Source organism: Nerophis ophidion, linkage group LG21 (assembly GCF_033978795.1).
Source record: "Nerophis ophidion isolate RoL-2023_Sa linkage group LG21, RoL_Noph_v1.0, whole genome shotgun sequence".
Taxonomy (NCBI): Eukaryota; Metazoa; Chordata; class Actinopteri; order Syngnathiformes; family Syngnathidae; genus Nerophis; species Nerophis ophidion.
In genome coordinates, this window is record NC_084631.1 from 43,798,106 (window position 1) to 43,821,370 (window position 23,265).

Here is a 23,265-nt window from a genome sequence, read left to right on the forward strand (position 1 = left end):
AATTTTGAGTTTTGAGGTTAGGTTTTTTTCATCAGATCGCAATTTTTGCCAGACCTGATGTGTGTGTCAAGTTTGGTGAGTTTAGAAGCATTTTAAGGGGGTTAAATAACAGCTCAAAGAGGCAAAAATTACATTTTTTAGGAGACTTTGCACAGGGGTTCTTTGAAGGCGCGTAAAATCAAAACCTGAGAACTTATCAAAACTCTGTTCTATACTTTTAATCAGAAGGGTTCAATCTCTCTCCTGTGCGAGTTTGAAGCCAAAACAACAAACGCACTCAGAGGAGATAATGTTTGAAGAAAGGTGACCGTTTTTTTACAAAAACTTTTGTTTTGAAGGGGGGATTGCAAACTTCCTGTTGATTTTTGTTGGGGGTTGTCAATCTATGAAATGTAGGTATAAGCGAGACCTACATAGAGGTTTTTGTTTCATGTCTCTCCGACATTCTTACCGGAAGTTACAAGCAATTTTGTCTGTGTTTTCTTCCTAGGAGCAGTTTTTTCAGTGTTTTATTCAAAAATAGCGCGAGAGCGCAATTTTGAGTTTTGGGGTTTGGTTTTTTTCATTAGATCGCAATACTCGCCAGTCCCTTACGTGTGCGCCAAGTTTGGTGACTTTTGAAGCATTTTAAAAGGGGGCAAATTACAGCGCAAAGAGGCAAAAATTGCATTTTTTGCAAACATTTTATTTTGAAGGGGTTTTTGCCAACTTCCTGTAGATTTTTGCTGAAAGAAGTGAGTGTATGAAAATTGGGTCTAAGTCAGACCTACATAGGAGTTTTTGTTTCATGTCGCTATGACATTCCTAACAGAAGTTACATGCAGTTTTGTCTGTAATTTTTTCCTAGGAGCAGTTTGTCCGTGTTGTATTCCTAGGGGGGCGGTAGAGCGCAATTTTGAGTTTTGAGGTTAGGTTTTTTCATCAGATCGCAATTTTCGCCAGACCTGATGTGTGTGTCAAGTTTGGTGAGTTTAGAAGCATTTTAAGGGGGTCAAATAACAGCTCAAAGAGGCAAAAATGACATTTTTTAGGAGACTTTGCACAGGGGTTCTTTGAAGGCGCGTAAAATCAAAACCTGAGAACTTATCAAAACTCTGTTCTATACTTTTAATCAGAAGGGTTCAATCCCTCTCCTGTGCGAGTTTGAAGCCAAAACAACAAACGCAGTCAGAGGAGATAATGTTTGAAGAAAGGTGACCGGTTTTTACAAAACTTTTGTTTTGAAGGGGGGATTGCAAAATTCCTGTTGATTTTTGTTGGGGGTTGTCAATCTATGAAATGTAGGTCTAAGCGAGACCTACATAGAGGTTTTTGTTTCATGTCTCTCCAACATTCTGACCGGAAGTTACAAGCAATTTTGTCTGTGTTTTCTTCCTAGGAGCAGTTTTTGCAGTGTTTTATTCAAAAATAGCGCGAGAGCGCAATTTTGAGTTTTGGGGTTTGGTTTTTTTCATTAGATCGCAATATTCGCCAGTCCTTAAGTTTGGTGACTTTTGAAGCATTTTAAAGGGGTCAAATTACAGCGCAAAGAGGCAAAAATTGCATTTTTTGCAAAAATTTTATTTTGAAGGGGTTTTTGCCAACTTCCTGTAGATTTTTGCTGAAAGAAGTGAGTGTATGAAAATTGGGTCTAAGTCAGACCTACATAGGAGTTTTTGTTTCGTGTTGCTATGACATTCCTAACAGAAGTTACATGCAGTTTTGTCTGTGTTTTCTTCCTAGGAGCAGTTTTTTCAATGTTTTATTCAAAAATAGCGCTAGAGCGCAATTTTGAGTTTTGGGGTTTGTTTTTTTCATTAGATCGCAATATTCGCCAGTCCTTATGTGTGCGCCAAGTTTGGTGACTTTTGAAGCATTTTAAAGGGGTCAAATTACAGCGCAAAGAGGCAAAAATTGCAGTTTTTGCAAACAATTTATTTTGAAGGGGTTTTTGCCAACTTCCCGTAGATTTTTGCTGAAAGAAGTGAGTGTATGAAAATTGGGTCTAAGCCAGACCTACATAGGAGTTTTGGTTTCATGTCGCTATGACATTCCTAACAGAAGTTACATGCAGTTTTGTCTGTCATTTTTTCCTAGGGGGCGCTAGAGCGTAATTTTCATTTTGGGGGATTGGTTGCTTAATATGTTGGGAAGGTTTGCTATACCGACGTGTGTGTCAAATTTGGTGACTTTTGAAGCATTTTAAAAGGGGGCAAATTACAGCGCAAAGAGGCAACAATTGCATTTTTTGCGAAAATTTTATTTTGAAGGGGTTTTTGCCAACTTCCTGTAGATTTTTGCTGAAAGAAGTGAGTGTATGAAAATTGGGTCTAAGTCAGACCTACATAGGAGTTTTTTTTTCATGTCGCTATGACATTCCTAACAGAAGTTACATGCAGTTTTGTCTGTCATTTTTTCCTAGGGGGCGCTAGAGCGCAATTTTAATTTTGGGGAATTGGTTGCTTAATATGTTGGGAAGGTTTGCTATACCGACGTGTGTCAAATTTGGTGAGTTTTGAAGCATGTTAAGGGGGTCAAATTACAGCGCGTAGGTGCGGAATAATAATAAAACACAGCAGTTTCAATAGGGTCCTTGGCCCATGGCAAAGGACTCCACAGGAGTCCTTTGCCATGGGCCAAGGACCCTAACTTTGGAGTCCTTTGCCATGGGCCAAGGACCCTAATTAAGAAATATTTTCTTGCAGCCAAGACTCTGCGTCCAGTGGCCCCCAGGTAAATTAAATTTGAGACCCCAGATTGAAAAGCTCAAAAGGCTGCCCGGGCCTTAATTCTCCCAGGTGTGACCTGAACGGTCTTTGCCGTACATCCAGTGTGAGATTCTGGCCCACGAGGATGATCGGCAGCATAATAAGACACTCTTGCTCTTGTCGGGGATTCCTCAGCACAGCATCATTGTCCTTGGAGCCACTTTCTGACGTCTTTGAGCCTGCAAAGATAAAGAATGTGTCTGGTGCCGACGTTTACTATTAAGGAGGCTAACTTATTACTGCCGGGGTCAGCAGCTGAGGGCCCAGAAAAAGTGCCGGGTCTTTTCTCCTCCGCAGACGACAGGAAGGCAGCCCAGATAAGATCGGCAGACTTCCTTTCAAGTTGCCCGGGAGGTTTTTTAATTTTTTTGCACAGCTCGCACATCTGCTGGCTGCCGGAGTCCCGGTATTGTCTGAATAGGAATGATATTGGAATTCTGGAGGAACGCGATCCAGTTGGGGGCAGTTCTGTAAGACTTTAGCAAACTTGTGGTTTTTGCAACTGCAAAAACCTAAAAGCAGTGAAGTTGTCACGTTGTGTAAATGGTAAATAAAAACAGAATACTAATCCTTTTCAACTTATATTCAAATAAATAGACTGCAAAGACAAGAACTGAGAAACTTCATTTTCTTTAATGCAAATAATCATTAACTTAGAATTTAATGGCAGCAACATTGCAAAAAAGTTGTCACAGGGGCATTTTTACCACTGTGTTACATGGCCTTTCCTTTTAAAGACACCCAGTAAACGTTTGGGAACCGAGGAGACACATTTTTGAAGCTTTTTAGTTGGAATTCTTTCCCATTCTTGACAGCTTAAGTTGGGTCTCCGTTGTCCTATTTTAGGCTTTATAATGCGTCACACATTTTCAATGGGAGACAGGTCTGGACTACAGGCAGGCCAGTCTAGTACCCGCACTCTTTTACTAAAAAGCCACGCTGTTGTAACACATGCAGAATGTGGCTTGGCATTGTCTTGCTGAAATAAGCAGGGGCGTCCATGATAACGTTGCTTGGGTTGCTCCAAAACCTGTATGTACCTTTCAGCATTAATGGTGCCTTCACAGATGTGTAAGTTACCCATGCCTTGGGCACTAATGCACCCCCATACCATCACACATGTGTAAGTTACCCATGTCTTGGGCACTAATGCACCCCCATACCATCACACATGTGTAAGTTACCCATGTCTTGGGCACTAATACACCCCCATACCATCACACATGCCGGCTTCTTGGTCGGGAGTATACAAAGTCCACAGTTTCCAAAAACAATTCAAAATGTGGACTCGTCAGACCACAGGACACTTGTCCACTTTGCATCAGTCCATCTTAGATGAACTCAGGCCCAGTGAAGTCGGCGGCATTTCTGGGTGTTGTTGATAAATGGCTTTGGCTTTGCATAGTAGAGTTTTAACTTGTTTTAACTTTTTACCACTGTGTTACATGGCCCTTCCTTTTAACAACACCCAGTAAACGTTTGGGAACTGAGGAGACACATTTTTGAAGCTTTTTAGTTGGAATTCTTTCCCATTCTTGACAGCTTAAGTTGGGTCTCTGTTGTCCTATTTTAGGCTTCATAATGCGTCACACATTTTCAATGGGAGACAGGTCTGGACTACAGGCAGGCCGGTCTAGTACCCGCACTCTTTTACTAAAAAGCTACGCTGTTGTAACACGTGCAGAATGTGGCTTGACATTGTCTTGCTGAAATAAGCAGGGGCGTCCATGATAACGTTGCTTGGGTTGCTCCAAAACCTGTATGTACCTTTCAGCATTAATGGTGCCTTCACAGATGTGTAAGTTACCCATGTCTTGGGCACTAATGCACCCCCATACCATCACAGATGTGTAAGTTACCCATTTCTTGGGCACTAATGCACCCCCATACCATCACACATGCCAGCTTCTTGGTCGGGAGTATACAAAGTCCACAGTTTCCAAAAACAATTCGAAATGTGGACTCGTCAGACCACAGGACACTTGTCCACTTTGCATCAGTCCATCTTAGATGAACTCAGGCCCAGTGAAGTCGGTGGCATTTCTGGGTGTTGTTGATAAATGGCTTTGGCTTTGCATAGTAGAGTTTTAACTTGTTTTAACTTTTTACCAGTGTGTTACATGGCCTTTCCTTTTAACAACACTCAGTAAACGTTTGGGAACTGAGGAGACACATTTTTGAAGCTTTTCAGGTGGAATTCTTTCCCATTCTTGACAGCTTAAGTTGGGTCTCTGTTGTCCTATTTTAGGCTTCATAATGCGTCACACATTTTCAATGGTAGACAGGTCTGGACTACAGGCAGGCCGGTCTAGTACCCGCACTCTTTTACTAAAAAGCTACGCTGTTGTAACACGTGCAGAATGTGGCTTGACATTGTCTTGCTGAAATAAGCAGGGGCGTCCATGATAACGTTGCTTGGGTTGCTCCAAAACCTGTATGTACCTTTCAGCATTAATGGTGCCTTCACAGATGTGTAAGTTACCCATGTCTTGGGCACTAATACACCCTCATACCATCACACATGTGTAAGTTACCCATGCCTTGGGCACTAATGCACCCCCATACCATCACAGATGCCGGCTTTTTGGTCGGGAGTATACAAAGTCCACAGTTTCCAAAAACAATTTGAAATGTGGACTCGTCAGACCACAGGACACTTGTCCACTTTGCATCAGTCCATCTTAGATGAACTCAGGCCCAGTGAAGTCGGCGGCATTTCTGGGTGTTGTTGATAAATGGCTTTGGCTTTGCATAGTAGAGTTTTAACTTGTTTTAACTTTTTACCACTGTGTTACATGGCCTTTCCTTTTAACAACACTCTGTAAACGTTTGGGAACTGAGGAGACACATTTTTGAAGCTTTTCAGGTGGAATTCTTTCCCATTCTTGACAGCTTAAGTTGTTCAACAATCCAAGGTCTCCGTTGTCCTATTTTAGGCTTCATAATGCACCACACATTTTCAATGGGAGACAGGTCTGGACTACAGGCAGGCCAGTCTAGTACCCGCACTCTTTTACTAAAAAGCCACGCTGTTGTAACACGTGAAGAATGTAGCTTGACATTGTCTTGCTGAAATAAGCAGGGGCGTCCATGATAACGTTGCTTGGGTTGCTCCAAAACCTGTGTGTACCTTTCAGCATTAATGGTGCCTTCACAGATGTGTAAGTTACCCATGCCTTGGGCACTAATGCACCCCCATACCATCACACATGTGTAAGTTACCCATGTCTTGGGCACTAATGCACCCCCATACCATCACACATGCTGGCTTTTTGGTCGGGAGTATACAAAGTCCACAGTTTCCAAAAACAATTCGAAATGTGGACTCGTCAGACCACAGGACACTTGTCCACTTTGCATCAGTCCATCTTAGATGAACTCAGGCCCAGTGAAGTCGGCGGCATTTCTGGGTGTTGTTGATAAATGGCTTTGGCTTTGCATAGTAGAGTTTTAACTTGTTTTAACTTTTTACCACTGTGTTACATGGCCCTTCCTTTTAACAACACCCAGTAAACGTTTGGGAACCGAGGAGACACATTTTTGAAGCTTTTTAGTTGGAATTCTTTCCGAATTCTTGACAGCTTAAGTTGGGTCTCTGTTGTCCTATTTTAGGCTTTATAATGCATCTCACATTTTCAATGGGAGACAGGTCTGGACTACAGGCAGGCCAGTCTAGTACCCGCACTCTTTTACTAAAAAGCCACGCTGTTGTAACACGTGCAGAATGTGGCTTGACATTGTCTTGCTGAAATAAGCAGGGGCGTCCATGATAACGTTGCTTGGGTTGCTCCAAAACCTGTATGTACCTTTCAGCATTAATGGTGCCTTCACAGATGTGTAAGTTACCCATGTCTTGGGCACTAATACACCCCCATACCATCACACATGTGTAAGTTACCCATGCCTTGGGCACTAATGCACCCTCATACCATCACAGATGCCGGCTTCTTGGTCGGGAGTATACAAAGTCCACAGTTTCCAAAAACAATTTGAAATGTGGACTCGTCAGACCACAGGACACTTGTCCACTTTGCATCAGTCCATCTTAGATGAACTCAGGCCCAGTGAAGTCGGCGGCATTTCTGGGTGTTGTTGATAAATGGCTTTGGCTTTGCATAGTAGAGTTTTAACTTGTTTTAACTTTTTACCACTGTGTTACATGGCCTTTCCTTTTAACAACACCCAGTAAACGTTTGGGAACTGAGGAGACACATTTTTGAAGCTTTTCAGGTGGAATTCTTTCCCATTCTTGACAGCTTAAGTTGGGTCTCCGTTGTCCTATTTTAGGCTTTATAATGCGTCACACATTTTCAATGGGAGACAGGTCTGGACTACAGGCAGGCCAGTCTAGTACCCGCACTCTTTTACTAAAAAGCCACGCTGTTGTAACACGTGCAGAATGTGGCTTGACATTGTCTTGCTGAAATAAGCAGGGGCGTCCATGATAACGTTGCTTGGGTTGCTCCAAAAGCTGTATGTACCTTTCAGCATTAATGGTGCCTTCACAGATGTGTAAGTTACCCATGTCTTGGGCACTAATACACCCCCATACCATCACAGATGTGTAAGTTACCCATGTCTTGGGCACTAATGCACCCCCATACCATCACACATGCCAGCTTCTTGGTCGGGAGTATACAAAGTCCACAGTTTCCAAAAACAATTCGAAATGTGGACTCGTCAGACCACAGGACACTTGTCCACTTTGCATCAGTCCATCTTAGATGAACTCAGGCCCATTGAAGTCGGCGGCATTTCTGGGTGTTGTTGATAAATGGCTTTGGCTTTGCATAGTAGAGTTTTAACTTGTTTTAACTTTTTACCACTGTGTTACATGGCATTTCCTTTTAACAACACTCAGTAAACGTTTGGGAACTGAGGAGACACATTTTTGAAGCTTTTCAGGTGGAATTCTTTCCCATTCTTGACAGCTTAAGTTGTTCAACAATCCAAGGTCTCCGTTGTCCTATTTTAGGCTTTATAATGCGTCACATATTTTCAATGGGAGACAGGTCTGGACTACAGGCAGGCCAGTCTAGTACCCGCGCTCTTTTACTAAAAAGCCACATGCAGAACGTGGTTTGGCATTGTCTTGCTGAAATAAGCAGGGGCGTCCATGATAACGTTGCTCGGGTTGCTCCAAAACCTGTATTCTCTACGTCAACAAGTATGTTTTTGGGTGGGGAAATTGTGATGTATATCTTACCGGAGACATCGGTGGATTATGCATCCTCCTGCAGCAGCTGTCAAAAAGGCAGCTGTGAGCTTGGCTTCTCTCTGAGACACTGGCGTTCACCGCAGCCATCCGACTTTGAGGTATGTCTTTACAATCTCACTAAAACACTATTAACACAATAAGCGGAGAAGGGATCTTCCAGAATTATCCTAGTAAATGTGTCTAATTACATCTGAAACGCTCCCACTGCCTCCGCCCAGAGCCGTTGCTTTTTATTTTATTTTGTTAATAAATTTTTTTTCTAGTCCTTCACTATCAATATCCTCATCCACAAATCTTTCACAAATGCCCCTGTCACAGGGGCATTTTTACCACTGTGTTACATGGCCTTTCCTTTTAACAACATTCTGTAAACGTTTGGGAACTGAGGAGACACATTTTTGAAGCTTTTCAGGTGGAATTCTTTCCCATTCTTGACAGCTTAAGTTCTCCAACAATCCAAGGTCTCCGTTGTCCTATTTTAGGCTTCATAATGCGTCACACATTTTCAATGGGAGACAGGTCTGTGTCCATCTCCGTCTCTCTTTCGCTTTCGTTCGTGCTCGGGTTCTCTCTCTCTCTCATCAACTCCCACTTCCCCGACCTCGTCCTTCGCGGCGCCGATCCATGCACACCCCGCCTCGCTGCAGGACTGCAGGCCACGCCTCCCCACAAGCTATTTCCATCTGAAATATAATGAAATAATCGTGCAATACAGAGGACACTAGTTCTCAGGAGAATAAAACCCACCCTTGAAAGCTCGACGTAACTTTTAAGGGGATCGAACCAGTCGATACGGACTCTTCTTGTCTTGTTGTCTTTGCAGATGTCCTTGACTGTTCAAAGAATGCATCCGTCCCTCTCAGGGTGCACGTGTGTGTGTGTGTGTTTGAATGTGTGTTTGCACAAAGCCGGGCGTGCACAGAATGCTGGTGAAGGTGCTTTGGTTACATAACCTCCCTCCCGCGCAGCGACAAGGAAGTCGGGGGCAGCTGCCGACTACCATCCCGTCATCTCCATCCCGTCCTCCTCCTCTCCATCCAGTTAGGACGCCACAAAGTGTGCACGGACTGGCGATGCCTCTCGTCCGAGCTCTTTTGTCCTCTACCTTTCGGGTCCGTCTGCTCGCAGGCTCTGTTTATTTTTCCTGGAAGCGTCGAGGCTGCTGTGCCGGTGTGGCGCCGCGCATACTAATGGTATCACAATCACACAGATGCTGTTCTATCAAAACAAGCAGAGCAGGTATCTTTTGATGCTAGCTGGCAGAGCAGCTTGACAAACAAAAAAAAATGCCGGCAGAAAGGAGTAAATATTGTAGATATGGACGCCTCACGCCGCCTTGAAAAGCTGCCGCCATGTAGCTGACGGCGTCCGTTTGGCGCGGTGAGGCCATCGGTGCAGACGGTTGAGCAAAATGTGTTTCTTAAGGGTCTTAAGAGTTATGTTGCCTAGTTTTACCTCTGTCATATTTATATATATGTATATATATATGTATGTATATATACAAACCCCGTTTCCATATGAGTTGGGAAATTGTGTTAGATGTAAATATAAACAGAATACAAAGATTTGCAAATCCTTGTCAAGCCATATTCAGTTGAATATGCTACAAAGACAACATATTTGATGTTCAAACCCATAAACTTTACTATATTTTTGCAAATAATAATTCACTTAGAAATGAAGGATTCGTGGATGAGGAAAGTGAGAGTGAAGGACTAGAAAAAAGCTTCACGGTGGGAGAGGGGTTAGTGCGTCTGCCTCACAATACGAAGGTTCAAATCCAGGCTCGGGATCTTTCTGTGTGGAGTTTGCATGTTCTCCCCGTGAATGCGTGGGTTCCCTCCGGGTACTCCGGCTTCCTCCCACTTCCAAAGACATGCACCTGGGGATAGGTTGATTGGCAACACTAAATGGTCCCTAGTGAGTGAATGTGAGTGTGAATGTTGTCTGTCTATCTGTGTTAGCCCTGCGATGAGGTGGTGACTTGTCCAGGGTGTACCCCGCCTTCCGCCCGATTGTAGCTGAGATAGGCGCCAGCGACCCCGAAAGGGAATAAGTGGTAGAAAATGGAGGGATGGATGGGATGGAATTTCATGGCTGCAACAGGTGCCAAAGTAGTTGGGAAAGGGCATGTTCACCACTGTGTTACATCACCTTTGCTTTTAACAACACTCAATAAACGTTTGGGAACTGAGGAAACTAATTGTTGAAGCTTTGAAAGTGGAATTCTTTCCCATTCTTGTTTTATGTAGAGCTTCAGTCGTTCAGCAGTCCGGGGTCTCCGCTGTCGTATTTTACGCTTCATAATGCGCCACACATTTTCCATGGGAGACAGGTCTGGACTGCAGGCGGGCCAGGAAAGTACCCGCACTCTTTTTTACGAAGCCACGCTGTTGTAAAACATGCTGAATTTGGCTTGGCATTGTCTTGCTGAAATAATCAGGGGCGTCCATGAAAAATATGGCACTTAGATGGCAGCATATGTATTCCAAAACCTGTATGTACCTTTCAGCATTAATGGTGCCTTCACACATGTGTAAGTTACCCATGCCTTGGGCACTAATGCACCCCCATACCATCACACATGCTGGCTTTTGCACTTTGCGTCGATAACAGTCTGGATGGTTCCCCTTTGGTCCGGATGACACGATGTCGAATATGTCCCCAAAAAAATTTAAATGTGGACTCGTTAGACCACAGAACACTTTTCCACTTTGCATCAGTCCATCTTAGACGATCTCAGGCCCAGAGAAGCCGGCGGCGTTTCTGAATGTTGTTGATAAAACGCTTTTGCTTTGCATAATAGAGCTCTAACTTGCACTTACAGATGTAGCGACAAACTGTATTTAGTGACAGTGGTTTTCTGAAGTGTTCCTGAGCCCATGTGGTGATATCCTTTAGAGATTGATGTCAGTTTTTGATACAGTGCCGTCTGAGGGATGGAAGGTCACGGTCATTCAATGTTGGTTTCCGGCCATGTCGCTTACGTGGAGTGATTTCTCCAGACTCTCTGAACCTTTTGATGATATTATGGAGCGTAGATGTTGAAATCCCTCAATTTCTTGCAATGTCACTTTGAGAAAGGTTGTTCTTAAACTGTTTGACTATTTGCTCACGCAGTTGTGGACAAAGGGGTGTACCTCGCCCCATCCTTTCTTAGATCCAGTCCATAGTGGATCGAACATAATAGTGAGAGTCCAGTCCATAGCGGATCTAGCATAATAGTGAGAGTCCAGTCCATAGTGGACCTAACATAATAGTGAGAGTCCAGTCCATAGTGGATCCAACATAATAGTGAGAGTCCAGTCCATAGTGGATCTAACATGATAGTGTGAGAGTCCAGTCCATAGTGGATCTAACATAATAGTGTGAGTCCAGTCCATAGTGGATCTAACATAATAGTGTGAGTCCAGTCCATAGTGGATCCAACATAATAGTGAGAGTCCAGTCCATAGTGGATCTAACATGATAGTGTGAGTCCAGTCCATAGTGGATCTAACATAATAGTGTGAGTCCAGTCCATAGTGGATCTAACATAATAGTGTGAGTCCAGTCCATAGTGGATCTAACATAATAGTGTGAGTCCAGTCCATAGTGGATCTAACATAATAGTGAGAGTCCAGTCCATAGTGGATCGAACATAATAGTGAGAGTCCAGTCCATAGTGGATCTAACATAATAGAGAGAGTCCAGTCCATAGTGGATCTAACATAATAGTGAGAGTCCAGTCCATAGTGGATCTAACATGATAGTGTGAGAGTCCAGTCCATAGTGGATCTAACATAATAGTGTGAGTCCAGTCCATAGTGGATCTAACATAATAGTGTGAGAGTCCAGTCCATAGTGGATCTAACATAATAGTGAGAGTCCTGTCCATAGTGGATCTAACATGATAGTGAGAGTCCAGTCCATAGTGGATCCAACATAATAGTGAGAGTCCAGTCCATAGTGGATCTAAAATAATAGTGAGAGTCCAGTCCATAGTGGATCTAACATAATAGTGAGAGAGTCCAGTCCATAGTGGATCTAACATAATAGTGAGAGAGTCCAGTCCATAGTGGATCTAACATAATAGTGAGAGTCCAGTCCATAGTGGATCCAACATAAAAGTGAGAGTCCAGTCCATAGTGGATCCAACATAATAGTGTGAGAGTCCAGTCCATAGTGGATCTAACATAATAGTGTGAGTCCAGTCCATAGTGGATCTAACTTAATAGTGAGAGTCCAGTCCGTAGTGGATCTAACATAATAGTGAGAGTCCAGTCCATAGTGGATCTAACATAATAGTGTGAGAGTCCAGTCCATAGTGGATCTAACATAATAGTGAGAGTCCATAATGGATCTAACATAATAGTGAGAGTCCAGTCCATAGTGGATCTAACATAATAGTGAGAGTCCAGTCCATAGTGGGGCCAGCAGGAGACCATCCCGAGCGGAGCCAGGTCAGCATCACAGAGATGTCCCCAACTGATGCACGGGGGAGCGGTCCACCCTGGGTCCTGACTCTGGACAGCCAGCACTTTATCCATGACCACCGGACCAAGGGTTGAAAAGAAAAGAAACGGCAGATCAACTGGTCTAAAAAGGGGGTGTATTTAAAGGCTAGAGTATACAAATGAGTTTTAAGATGGGACTTAAGTGCCTCTACTGAGCCATCTACTGGTCACACTTATCATTTCACCATGTACCAAATAAAATAGCTTTGAGTTCGGTAAGCTCAACCAAAAATGATTCCGTACTTCCGGCGCACTGTGGAGTTTTGAGAAAACGAAAGGATTTTAAGTGCGCCTGATAGTCCAATTTTTAGTTAGTGGGGTCCTGCCAGGTTCCACTGCGGTCTCTGGGTTCCATTCATTTACGTTCTCCTTTTTGTTGTTTTCTGGAGGCTCCGGGACGACTACATGCTTTGCAGATGGCAAGATGGACGTCTCAGAACCCCCCCCCCCCCCCCAGTATTAAATATGCGATCATCATGACAAGCACTTTAGCAAAACCCGAGCAGGGAAATGGGAGCACGGCATAATAGTTCCCTGCTGTCTTCGTAACTTGGCCCACGTGGACGGAATATTTTCTCCTTATTAAGGGCGAGGGATGAAGGACTTGCAGCCGTGTCCTTTCCATTGTTTCCTGCGTACTGAGCATGACGTCATGGCCGTCAGTCAGCAGGCGGGCGGGGGCTTCTTTTTCTGTTTTGGTGGTTTGTTACGTAAGGAGCACGACTGGATTCAAATGTGATGTACAGTCATGGTCACTTTTTAGGAACATCCTGTCATGGCTGACTTGAGTTTCCAATCATTTCTACAACTCTTATTTTGTTTTGATAGAATGATTGCAGCACATACTTGTTGCTCACAAAAAACAAACATTCATGAAGTTTGGTTCTTATTAGAATTTATTATGGCTCTACTGAACATGTGAGCACATCTGCTGGGTCAAAAGTATACGTACAGAAGTAACATGCAGTGAGTTTCATGGCTGGTGAGGCACTGACTTCATCACAGTCAGATTTACAAACATATGAACCCTAAAGCGTATTTTATTCACCATTAGATTGGTGAATAAGTTACTCACATTTAATTAAAACATTTTTATTATGGTTTTACCTTTACTTATAAATGAAGTCCATGCGCAGCTCCTTCTGATCAAAAGCATCGATAACTTGTTTATAGAAGTCTTCCTTATCTTTCTTCAGTTTTAAACGTCTCTCCGTCTCGATGGAGATCAATGTCTGAAACAAACATTTTAGCTCCGGTGTTGGTTTACCTTTGATTTTTACCTCCTGCTTCCATTGAAAGATCTAAGATTATGGATCTAACATAATAGTGAGAGTCCAGTCCATAGTGGATCTAACATAATAGTGAGAGTCCAGTCCATAGTGGATCTAACATAATAGTAAGAGTCCAGTCCATAGTGGATCTAACATAATAGTGAGAGTCCAGTCCATAGTGGATCTAACATAATAGTGAGAGTCCAGTCCATAGTGGATCTAACAGAATAGTAAGAGTCCAGTCCATAGTGGATCTAACATAATAGTGTGAGAGTCCAGTCCATAGTGGATCTAACATAATAGTGAGAGTCCAGTCCATAGTGGATCTAACATAATAGTGAGAGTCCAGTCCATAGTGGATCTAACATAATAGTGAGAGTCCAGTCTATAGTGGATCTAACATAATAGTGTGAGAGTCCAGTCCATATTGGATCTAACATAATAGTGAAAGTCCAGTCCATAGTGGATCTAACATAATAGTGAGAGTCCAGTCCATAGTGGATCTAACATAATAGTGAGAGTCCAGTCCATAGTGGATCTAACATAATAGTGAGAGTCCAGTCCATAGTGGATCTAACAGAATAGTAAGAGTCCAGTCCATAGTGGATCTAACATAATAGTGTGAGAGTCCAGTCCATAGTGGATCTAACATAATAGTGAGAGTCCAGTCCATAGTGGATCTAACATAATAGTGAGAGTCCAGTCCATAGTGGATCTAACATAATAGTGTGAGAGTCCAGTCCATAGTGGATCTAACATAATAGTGTGAGAGTCCAGTCCATAGTGGATCTAACATAATAGTGAGAGTCCAGTCCATAGTGGATCTAACATAATAGTGAGAGTCCAGTCCTTAGTGGATCTAACATAATAGTGAGAGTCCAGTCCATAGTGGATCTAACATAATAGTGTGAGAGTCCAGTCCATAGTGGATCTAACATAATAGTGAGAGCCCAGTCCATAGTGGATCTAACATAATAGTGAGAGTCCAGTCCATAGTGGATCTAACATAATAGTGAGAGTCGAGTCCATATTGGATCTAACATAATAGTGAGAGTCCAGTCCATAGTGGATCTAACATAATAGTGAGAGTCCAGTCCTTAGTGGATCTAACATAATAGTGAGAGTCCAGTCCATAGTGGATCTAACATAATAGTGAGAGTCCAGTCCATAGTGGATCTAACATAATAGTGAGAGTCCAGTCCATAGTGGATCTAACATAATAGTGAAAGTCCAGTCAATAGTGGATTTAACATAATAGTGAGAGAGTCCATAGTGGATTTAACATAATAGTGTGAGAGTCCATAGTGGATCTAACATAATAGTGAGAGTCCAGTCCATAGTGGATCTAACATAATAGTGAGAGTCCAGTCCATAGTGGATCTAACATAATAGTGAGAGTCCAGTCCATAGTGGATCTAACATAATAGTGAGAGTCCAGTCCATAGTGGATCTAACATAATAGTGTGAGAGTCCAGTCCATAGTGGATCTAACATAATAGTGAGAGCCCAGTCCATAGTGGATCTAACATAATAGTGAGAGTCCAGTCCATAGTGGATCTAACATAATAGTGAGAGTCCAGTCCATATTGGATCTAACATAATAGTGAAAGTCCAGTCCATAGTGGATCTAACATAATAGTGAGAGTCCAGTCCATAGTGGATCTAACATAATAGTGAGAGTCCAGTCCATAGTGGATCCAACATAATAGTGAGAGTCCAGTCCATAGTGGATCCAACATAATAGTGTGAGAGTCCAGTCCATAGTGGATCCAACATAATAGTGAGAGTCCAGTCCATAGTGGATCCAACATAATAGTGAGAGTCCAGTCCATAGTGGATCTAACATAATAGTGTGAGAGTCCAGTCCATAGTGGATCTAGCATAATAGTGTGAGTCCAGTCCATAGTGGATCTAACATAATAGTGAGAGTCCAGTCCATAGTGGATCTAACATAATAGTGAGAGTCCAGTCCTTAGTGGATCTAACATAATAGTGAGAGTCCAGTCCATAGTGGATCTAACATAATAGTGAGAATCCAGTCCATATTGGATCTAACATAATAGTGTGAGTCCAGTCCATAGTGGATCTAACATAATAGTGTGTGAGTCCAGTCCATAGTGGATCTAACATAATAGTGAGAGTCCAGTCCATAGTGGATCTAACATAATAGTGAGAGTCCAGTCCATAGTGGATCTAACATAATAGTGAGAGTCCAGTCCATAGTGGATCTAACATAATAGTGAGAGTCCAGTCCATAGTGGATCTAACATAATAGTGTGAGAGTCCAGTCCATAGTGGATCTAACATAATAGTGAGAGTCCAGTCCATAGTGGATCTAGCATAATAGTGTGAGTCCAGTCCATAGTGGATCTAACATAATAGTGAGAGTCCAGTCCATAGTGGATCTAACATAATTGTGTGAGAGTCCAGTCCATAGTGGATCTAACATAATAGTGTGAGTCCAGTCCATAATGGATCTAACATAATATTGTGAGAGTCCAGTCCATAGTGGATCTAACATAATAGTGTGAGTCCAGTCCATAGTGGATCTAACATAATAGTGAGAGTCCAGTCCATAGTGGATCTAACATAATTGTGTGAGAGTCCAGTCCATAGTGGATCTAACATAATAGTGAGAGTCCAGTCCATAGTGAATCTAACATAATAGTGTGAGAGTCCAGTCCATAGTGGATCTAACATAATAGTGAGAGTCCAGTCCATAGTGGATCTAACATAATAGTGTGAGAGTCCAGTCCATAGTGGATCTAACATAATAGTGTGAGAGTCCAGTCCATAGTGGATCTAACATAATAGTGAGAGTCCAGTCCATAGTGAATCTAACATAATAGTGTGAGAGTCCAGTCCATAGTGGATCTAACATAATAGTGTGAGAGTCCAGTCCATAGTGGATCTAACATAATAGTGTGAGAGTCCAGTCCATAGTGGATCTAACATAATAGTGAGAGTCCAGTCCATAGTGGATCTAACATAATAGTGAGAGTCCAGTCCATAGTGGATCTAACATAATAGTGAGAGTCCAGTCCATAGTGGATCCAACATAATAGTGAGAGTCCAGTCCTTAGTGGATCTAACATAATAGTGAGAGTCCAGTCCATAGTGGATCTAACATAATAGTGAGAGTCCAGTCCATATTGGATCTAACATAATAGTGAGAGTCCAGTCCATAGTGGATCTAACATAATAGTGTGAGTCCAGTCCATAGTGGATCTAACATAATAGTGAGAGTCCAGTCCATAGTGGATCTAACATGATAGTGTGAGAGTCCAGTCCATAGTGGATTTAACATAATAGTGAGAGTCCAGTCCATAGTGGATCTAACATAATAATGTGAGAGTCCAGTCCATAGTGGATCTAACATAATAGTGAGAGTCCAGTCCATATTGGATCTAACATAATAGTGAAAGTCCAGTCCATAGTGGGGCCAGTAGGAGACCATCCCAGGTCAGCATCACAGAGATGCCCCCAACCTATACACAGACGAGTGGTCCACCCCGGGTCCTGACTCTGGACAGCCAGCACTTCATCCATGGCCACCAAACCTGTGCCCCCCTTCCACAAGGGAGAAGAGAGCAGAGTAGAAAAGAGAGGGCAGATCAACTGGTCTAAAAGGGGGGTCTACTTAAAGACTAGAGTATAGAAATGAGAGGGGACTAAAATGCTTTATATTTGAGCTCCAGTACCTTCACACTCTCTACAAACATCAAGCCCGTCCTTCTTTACTGGAGGACAACATGCAGTCTGCTCCTGATGACTCTTGAGGTAAACTGCCGGCTTCTGCCGGGAGGAACCAGGGATTCCAGCCTTTTATGAGCGACTCGCCATTTCTCTGACGGACACACGCTCAACAAACTCCCGCCGTGTTCCCCGCTAGCAGGGCGCCTTTTGTTTTGCTCCACGGGGCGGGGAGGCATTATGTCATCCGTGGCGTGTGCCCGGGGATAGAAAGGAGGGTGTGACTTGTTAACACACACACACACACACACACACACACACACACACGATGACATAATCCACTGACCTCCTCCAAGCGGCCGCTCGCCTCTTCTCGGCATGGAATTATTGGCATTTTGGCAACCGCGGAAGAATTTGCGTGTTTTTTTGCCCCCCTCCGTTAACATCGGCCGAAAGCGAAATCGCCGCCATCGGTCCCGGAGAACTCGCCTCGAGCAATGATGTCATCGCTAAAGCCAATGCGTGTTTATTTTTCCATCCAGTTTCCATGGTCTTGGGTGGAAAGCTCATGTTTTTTCCCCCCTTAGATTATGAATGAGCAGTTTTAGTAAAGTAGAAGGTAAATATACCGTATTTTCCTTGAATTAATTTAAAACCTCTTCTCTCTCCGGCGTTTACCAAAGGAATGCGGTAAAGGCAAGCATGCGCTAATTAATTTAAAACCTCTTCTCACTCCGGCACTTACCAAAGGCATGCGGTAAATTTAGGCCTGTGCTTATAAATTTGAGTGTGATGTAAGGATACCATCATGAAAAGCACATTTAATAAAAAAAACGTTATCATGGTCTTACCTTTACTTATAAATGAAGTCCATGCGCAGCTCCTTCTGATCAAAAGCATCGATAACTTGTTTATAGAAGTCTTCCTTATCTTTCTTCAGTTTTAAAAGTCTCTCTGTCTCGATGGAGATCTTCCTTTATTACCTCCTGCTTCCATTGAAAGTCCTGTTTAGAAAACTGTTTTATTTTTAGATATGTAATCCTCCATGTTAAAAGTGCAAGCGAGAGGAAAAATATTGTTGTCACTTTTTCTGCAGCCGAGTAGTCGCAAGAAGGATCACTAGCGCCCTCTACCACCAGGAGGCGGGAGTCATTTAATGACTCCTATTTGACACACGCAGCTACGGTATATTAATAAAACATAGCTGCTTACTGTTCTTTTTAGCATATTCAATAGCTTGGACCTTAAATCTTACTGAATAGCTCTTAATCTTCTTCCCTTTATGCCATTTCAAATGATTGAAATCAGCCTCCTCCATTTTGAAAATGATGACAGGTGAAGTGTCACTCGTGACGTGACGAGTTTGACCCTGTGGAAATTCTAGACATGCGCTAAAAAAAATAATATTTTGCGAAATTCTAGGCAGGCACATAGTATATACCCAGCAGCAATTCAAGGAAATATGGTAATAAATCATAAACTAAAGAATATAAAGGAAATTGAGAAGCTGACATCTTTTCTTTTTTTTCAACATTTACAAATATTCTACGCATACTGGCCTGGGTTTGAATCTCCACTGAGGCATCTTTTTGTGCAGTGTGCACGTTGGTTGTGTGGGTTTTTTCCCACCATACAAACATATACGTACGGTGGAACTTCCATCTACAAACTAAGCGAATTGGTTCTTCAAGATGGTTCGCCAACCAAAAAGTTTGTATAGTAAAGCAAAGTTCCCCATTAGGATCAAAGTAAACATGAATAATTGGTCCTATCCTCCACAAAAGTCCCTATTTTAATAACACTATAATGTATGTATGTGTTTATGTGTATGTATATATATATATGAATGTATGTATATATGTATATATATATACAATATATATGTGTGTATATATATATATATATATATATATAAATGTGTGTGCATAAATATATGTCTGTATGTGTATATATGTATGTATATATATATATAAATACGCAATATATGTATTTATATGTGTATAAATGTGTGTGTGTGTGTATATGTATATATATATATATATATATATACATATATATATATACATATATAATCCATCATCCATCCATTTTCTACCGTTTGTCCCATATATGTGTGTGTGTGTGTGTGTGTGTGCGTGCGTGCGCGTGTGTGTTTCTAAATGTTTTAATATGTATATATATATGTATGTGTATGTATGTATATATATATATACAAATATGTATGTACATATATATGTACGTATATGTGTTTATATATGTATATATATACATATATATGTGTATATATGCATGTATATATGTATAAATATGTATGTATGTGTTTATGTAAATATATATATAATATATATACTGTATATGTATGTATATATATATGTATATAAATACACAATATAAGTATTTATATGTGTATAAATGTGTGTGTGGATATATATATATATATAAATATATATATATATATATATATATATATATACACACACATATATAATCCATCATCCATCCATTTTCTACCGTTTGTCCCATATATGTGTGTGTGCGTGCGTGCGTGCGCATGTGTGTGTATGAATGTTTTAATATGTATATATATATATATATATATGTATCTGTGTATGTATATATATATACAAATATGTATATACATATATATGTATGTATATGTGTTTATATATGTATATATATACACATATATATGTATATATGTGTATAAATGTATGTATATATGTATAAATATGTATGTATGTATTTATGTAAATATATATATATATGTTGTATATATACATATAAATGTATATATATACAGTATATGTGTGTGTACGTGTGTGTATAAATGTGTGAGTGTGTGTATGTATGTCTGTGTTTATATGTATATATATATATATGTATGTATGTATGTATGTAAACATATATATATATATACATGTATATGCATATATATAAGTGTCCTTAGCATTTATGCCACACAGAAAAATATGCTTGTTATTGCCACATAGTTACAGAAATTATGAATGTACATTAATTTAAATAAATATAAATATATATATATATATATATACGGCGTTTTATAACAACAACAAAAAACATCGCTTTTTCCACAATTTCAACACATATATTGGCGTCATTTTAAAGTTTTTGGGAGTTCTGTTTTCGCAAGATTGTTTCTGTTTATGTTAGTTTATTGTTTACAAAGTTTGGTTGTACTTGTGCAATGAGAATAAAGACCCGCCTACCCGAGTCTCCACAGTATAGAAAATGGATGGTTTGGACCCCATCCACGGTGTTTCATGTATATTAAGTGCAGGCTTTGTGATGAACAGACAACCTGCAGAAAAGTATATTAAGTGCAGGCTTTGTGATGAACAGACATGACAACCTGCAGAAAAGTTGACCTCCACATCATGCAAAGTCACGCTTTCTCTTGAAATGTGGGCGTGGCTACAACACACCACTTTCCACCTTGGAACACTGCACTCCCTCGGCCAAGCAGGAATATCTCTTTTGCATTTCACAAGGCGGGCGGGAGGAATCCCTGCCACCTTGCTTACTTCCATTCCGCCAAACAATAACAGTCGCCCTTCTTCATGTGCTAAAAATGGTCCTTTTTTTTTTTGCATTGCAGATAAAATCGAAGAGGCGCAGAAAGAGCTTAAAGACACGAGCTCAACGAAAGGTAAGAGTTGGTTTCAATGTAATATTCTCAAAATAATTATGGGAAGATTTGATTGAATTATATTTAAGGCCAAACGGGGCATAAAAGTAGTCCTTGAGTTATTGAAAAGGCGTAAAAACATTTTTTTTAACTTTTATCTTTGTGGAAAATATTGGACGCAATGTTTTGTTAAGCTTATGAGATGTGATTTATTTTTTAAATGTATTTATTTATTTTTTTTAAATAAATGGCTGTGATGTGAAAGTAAATGAGGGATTTGTGATCACTGCTATGTTGGAATTATTATTTATTAATATTGATACTTATTATTATTTATTAACATTTTTTTTGGACTACTTTTGGATTGTTTTGTGTCATGTCTGTGTGTCAACTTAATTGCTCTGTTTATTGCTGTTCTGAATGTTGTATTATTATTGTTCATTATTTTGTTAGATTGCTTTTAAAAAGATAAAAACAGTTAAAAAAAGTAAAAATTCCCTAAACAAAAATATTACACATGTCAATTTTGATCCTTTTAAAAGCATTTAGGGCACATAAAATAATTTGTAAAATAAAACTCATGTTATGCAAATGTATACTAATTAAAAATAATGGCATCAGTTAAGAAAAATACCTTAAAAGTTTTTTTTTTAAAAACTTAAAAAAAACATATTTGCCATTTTTGTTTTGTTTTGAGAAAAAGTGAAAAAGAATCAATCCAAAATGTAGTCCTGTAAAATATTTTTCCTATTTAAAATTTTAAAAACCTTCTTCGGAAAAATCATGTATCATGATACTGTTGTTGATATTATTAATTTTTGTTTTACTACTTTTGGATTGTTTTCTGTCATGTTTGTGTGACCTCTTAATTGCTCTGTTTATTGCTATTCTGAATGTTGTATTATTATTGTTCATTATTTTGTTAGATTGATTTTAAAAAAAATGAAAACAATTAAAACATGTAAAAATTCCCTAAACAAAAATATTACACGTGTCAATTCTGATCCTTTGAAAAGCATTTAGGGCACATAAAATAATTTGTAGAATAAAACTCGTGTTATGCAAATTTATACTAATTAAAAATAATGGCATCACTTAAGAAAAATACCTTAAAAGTTAAAAAATAAAAACATATTTGCTATTTTTGTTTTGTTTTGAGAAAAAGTGAAAAGGAATCAATCCAAAATGTACACCTGTAAAATATTTTTCATATTTAAATTTTAAAAAACCTTCTTCGGAAAAATCATGTATCATGATACTGTTGTTGATATTATTAATTTTTGTTTGACTACTTTTGGATTGTTTTCTGTCATGTTTGTGTGACCTCTTAATTGCTCTGTTTATTGCTATTCTGAATGTTGTATTATTATTGTTCATTATTTTGTTAGATTGATTTAAAAAAAAATAAAAACAATTAAAACATGTGAAAATTCCCTAAACAAAAATATTACACGTGTCAATTCTGATCCTTTTAAAAGCATTTAGGGCACATAAAATAATTTGTAGAATAAAACTTGTGTTATGCAAATTTATACTAATTAAAAATAATGGCATCACTTAAGAAAAATACCTTAAAAGTTAAAAAATAAAAACATATTTGCTATTTTTGTTTTGTTTTGAGAAAAAGTGAAAAAGAATCAATCCAAAATGTAGTCCTGTAAAATATTTTTCCTATTTAAAATTTTAAAAACCTTCTTCGGAAAAATCATGTATCATGATACTGTTGTTGATATTATTAATTTTTGTTTTACTACTTTTGGATTGTTTTCTGTCATGTTTGTGTGTCCTCTTAATTGCTCTGTTTATTGCTATTCTGAATGTTGTATTATTATTGTTCATTATTTTGTTAGATTGATTAAATAATAAATAAAAACAATTGAAAAATGTAAAAATTCCCTAAAGAAAAATATTACACATGTCAATTTTGATCCTTTTAAAAGCATTTAGGGCACATAATAACTCGTAAAATAAAACTCATGTTATGCAAATTTATTATAATAAAAAATGATGACATTAGTTAAGAAAAATACCTCAAAAGTTAAAAAATAAAAACATATTTGCTATTTTTGTTTTGTTTTGAGAAAAAGTGAAAAAGAATCAATCCAAAATGTAGTCCTGTAAAATATTTTTCCTATTTAAAATTTAAAAAACCTTCTTCGGAAAAATCATGTATCATGATACTGTTGTTGATATT

General features: G+C 39.7%; 1 protein-coding gene across 7 annotated transcripts in view; it reads left to right on the plus strand.

Moving 5' to 3' along the window:
* hivep1 (HIVEP zinc finger 1) overlaps positions 1-23,265 on the plus strand; it is a 196,635-nt gene that overhangs the window by 145,987 nt on the left and 27,383 nt on the right. For all 7 annotated transcript variants that reach the window (XM_061882709.1, XM_061882705.1, XM_061882708.1 and 4 more), the window contains one exon: positions 21,042-21,092. In XM_061882709.1, coding sequence (XP_061738693.1) covers positions 21,042-21,092 — 51 coding nt within the window. The remainder of the gene's footprint in view (positions 1-21,041; positions 21,093-23,265) is intronic.